This window comes from Pteropus vampyrus, unplaced genomic scaffold (assembly GCF_000151845.1).
Source record: "Pteropus vampyrus isolate Shadow unplaced genomic scaffold, Pvam_2.0 Scaffold60, whole genome shotgun sequence".
Classification (NCBI taxonomy): Eukaryota; Metazoa; Chordata; class Mammalia; order Chiroptera; family Pteropodidae; genus Pteropus; species Pteropus vampyrus.
The window spans coordinates 1,708,377-1,712,178 of record NW_011888841.1 but is presented as its reverse complement, the minus strand read 5'-3'; the positions used below and the strand labels follow the sequence as shown (position 1 = coordinate 1,712,178).

At 38.6% G+C, this 3,802-nt stretch overlaps 1 protein-coding gene across 1 annotated transcript in view; it reads left to right on the top strand.

The window, feature by feature from the left end:
* The window catches only part of DNAH14 (dynein axonemal heavy chain 14), a 221,193-nt gene that overhangs the window by 187,560 nt on the left and 29,831 nt on the right, over window positions 1-3,802 (top strand). The window contains exon 68 of the mRNA XM_011360885.1: window positions 2,059-2,144. Within this exon, the coding sequence (XP_011359187.1) occupies window positions 2,059-2,144 (86 nt within the window). The remainder of the gene's footprint in view (window positions 1-2,058; window positions 2,145-3,802) is intronic.

Sequence of the window (3,802 nt, the reverse complement as noted above, 5' to 3'; positions counted from 1 at the left end):
GAAGAAAGTAAGAAAGTACTCCACGTTTTAACTAACTCGATTCTGTAGATGTGTATGGAGATTATCAACTTATAAATGTAGCTCAGGATCTTATATTATGGAAAACACTGAAGAGAGGGACGTAACTATGCCGAGCAGGTCTCCTGTTCTTTCACGTAATGCTCACGACAGTCTCGTGAAATGGCTCTTAGGAAGATCGTTGTTGATGATATTCAGCAACGTTGCAGCTCTGATGAGAAGTCGAAATTTCAGAGAGATGAGCTATGCCACGTTAGTTTCCTCGCACCTCGCTGGTTTCGATGTTCGAATCTAAACAAGACGACGTAGATAACAGATACGCATTTTCGAGAACGGATCCGTGTTTTATACGACAGATCCGTGGGTTTTTTTTAATTACATAGGAAATAGAACGTATTTTAAATGACTTGCTACTTTTAGCGCCTCTTTTCCTTCCTGTTTTTCCATTTTGAACCTTCTTCCTCGGTTTTCCCCGCCACTTCCACCCACATCGCCCCTGTTCAGGATACAATCTAATTTGTTTTCCTTCCATATTTTTCTCCATTTTGCTTCCAGATTTTTGCCACAGTATACGATAACATAAACGTTACACGTATTTCCTTTGCTTTTATTTCTATGAGATGGGTAGCCAGAAGTAGAATTGCTGAGTCAAAAATCTATTATTTTTAGGTTGATAGCTGCTGCCAGGTTGCTTTTCTTAGAAGTCCGTGATAATTTATACTTCCACCGGCAATCCACGAGTGTCATTTTCCAAGAGGAGTATTGATTATTTTTAACTTTTGCCAATCTGGAAAGTTTTTTCTAGTGCTCTAATTTGAATTTCCCTGACTACCAGCAAGTTTAAGTATCTTTTCAGATGTTCGTTGACCATTTGGAGTTGCCATTCATGTACTTAGCCCATTTTTACTGGATTGTTTATCTCTTTCTTTGTCCATTTGTAAGAACCTATTGGTGTAAAAGGTTATTAAATTTTGTCCTTAATTTAAAGATATTAATTTTTTCATTCAAATATTTTTTTCATAATTTGTCATTGTCTATTGTATTTTGTTTAAATGTTCGCATAGTCAAATTTGTCTTTTTTTTTTTTCTTTTATAGTTCCTTGACTTCTACTTCTGATTAAGAAGTTCTCCTCCTCTAGAGTTTTCTCTCTGGGTCAATATTGTTTTATTTTGTTGCATTCGTCACTATCCAATTTTGGATTCATCATTTATTATACTATAACAGTCAACATCTTTGAATTAAAGGAACTTTTTGCTGACCCATTTTATAAAGTGAAGATCTTTTTATTTTTCAAATAACCCCAAATTTATCTATTTGTAACTCTATTTTTATGTATCATGGACTTTTTTAAAGATGAGCAACCTTATTTTAGTTATATTCAAAAAAGCTATTTCTATAATCTGTAAGTCATATTTAAAGTTAAACATTGGGGAGATGCCATAGAAATGTAAGGTAGGAAGCAATGATAGCCGTGCCTAGGATGACTAGAAATGCAGACTAGAAAGCTTCTCACCTTGCAGGGGAGTGTGATCCAGTAGGACTCTATTGCAGAGGGAAGAGGGGTCAGTATTCAGTTTTTCAAAAATTTGAGACTCTTGTTGTATTTCTATTCGATCCTTATTTTTTCTATCTTTTATAGGTAGCTTATGAATAAAAATCTCTAACCTCTAAAGTTATTAGTTTGCGTTCACCAGAAAAACTTCACATATGCAGGAGCAGTTTATAAAGTGTTGGCTATGCCCTTTGCCTCTCTTTTCCCCTTCAGCTGTCCAGCATCTTTAAGCGCTGTTCACCAACCTCTTCACCAGGACCAGGTGGAAATTTAATTCTGCCTTAACATCGACCTCTTTTGCTGTATTAAGCATAGTTAGTGATGTCTCCAATCCCGTAGAAATAAAGCTCACCTTAAAAGTTGTCAGCCATGTTTTAAAAAAAGAACGTCACAACTTTATATAACAAAAATTTTAATTTGTGGTGTCTTTTTGCGATCCAAAGTATTTGATTGCTAATCTCAGTTTCTTTCTCTAAATTATATCTAGTTGAACTTTTGAATGAAAATGAAGAATTGTGTAACTCGATAACTTTTCCCTGGGAGAAACTCACTCCATTTCAAAGACTTATTTTGGTAAGATGTGCTATGAGAAAATATTGACATTCTAAATGTTTTGAGCACTTGATCAGTAACTTAAACCATTCGAATCGAAAATTCCGTAAACAAAACATTGATTTCACAGGCTAACACTTAGCAAGTGTTAACGTTAGAGGAACGGACTCACTCTATCTGGACGTTTCTTTGACGTGGAGGGAGTCCAGTCAGAGCGACATCCCTGGCATCTCTCTGTCCCCTTCCTCCTCCCTAGAGAAGAGGAAGGACTTGCAAGAAGGGTAGATGCAAGAGATAAGCTCACGGTGCATCGTTCAGCCCTTTCTCTCCTGTCCCTTTAGGATCCGCCTGCCTGCAAAAAAGCATATTTTCTGCTCTGCTTCTCAATGCTGTAAATTACACAGGAACAGACCCTGGCTCTTCAGAGAAAAGCCAGTGGCTGCCCGGCACTGCTGGTGACAGGCAGGGCCGTCTAATTCTAGGGTTTAGTGCCAGGAAGCACACATACCTAAGCCATGTGCACCAGCTTGGCCTTTATGGTTAAGAAAGGGCTTGTTTTTGCCTGACGCCTCTGTTTCATGACTGCTTCGGAATCTGGCTGCGGGGGCGGGGAGGGGAGTGGTTGGTGGGTTAGGGATGTGAACAGGTGTCATTCATGAGCCCCTTAAAACATCAAAAGCTCCGTGTATGCTAAGCATCTCACATAAGTTATTTTATTTCATCCTCGTGATAATCTTAGGATGGAGGGCACCATTATTTCCCCGGTTTTACAGAACAAGAAGCCAAAGCTTAGAAAACGCCTGATGAAGCCATAATTGAAACTCAGACCATTTGGCTCTAAAGTCTGTGCTCTTGGCTGTAACACTGTATTATGCTTTACCAAAGCAGATCATCCTGAACTCATCCTTATCACCTTGAACAATCTTTTTATTTATTTTTTTATTCTCTTTTTAAATTTATTTTTATGGCGACATAGGTTAACAAAATCTAGTAAGTTTCAGCTGTACGCTTTAACAGTAAGGCATATATATATATTTACACTGTGTGGTCACCTCCCATGGTTAGATTTCTTTCTGTCACCACGTATTTAACCCCTTTTACCCCCTTTACCTCCCTCCTTCCCCCTCCTCCCCAAACCTCTGGTAACCACCAGTCTATAGTCCATGTCCATGAGTCTCTGTTTGTCCTGTTCATTCGTTGCTTTTAGGTTTATATCCCACATATAAATGATATCATGTGATTTTCAACTTTTTCTGTCTGGCTTATTTTGCTTAGCATGATTATCTCGAGGTCCATCCCTGTTGTCGCAAATGGCAGTATTTCATCTCTTCTTATGGCTGAGTGATTTTCCATTGTATATATGTACCACAGCTTCTTTAGCCAATCATCTATTGCAGGACACTTCGGTTACTTCCATGTCCTGGCCACCAAGAATAATGCCACTATAAACACAGGAGTACAAATATCTTTTGGGATATGAGTTTTAAAGTCTTTGGGGCAAATGCCCAGTAGAGGGATTGCTGGTTCATGTGGTAGATCAATTCTTAGTTTTTTGAGGAACTTCCATACTGTTTTCCATAGCGGCCGTACCAATTCGCAGTCCCACCGGCAGTGGATGAGGGTTCCTTTTTCTCCGCATCCTCTCCAGCATTTGTTATTACTTGTCCTGTTGATTCGTT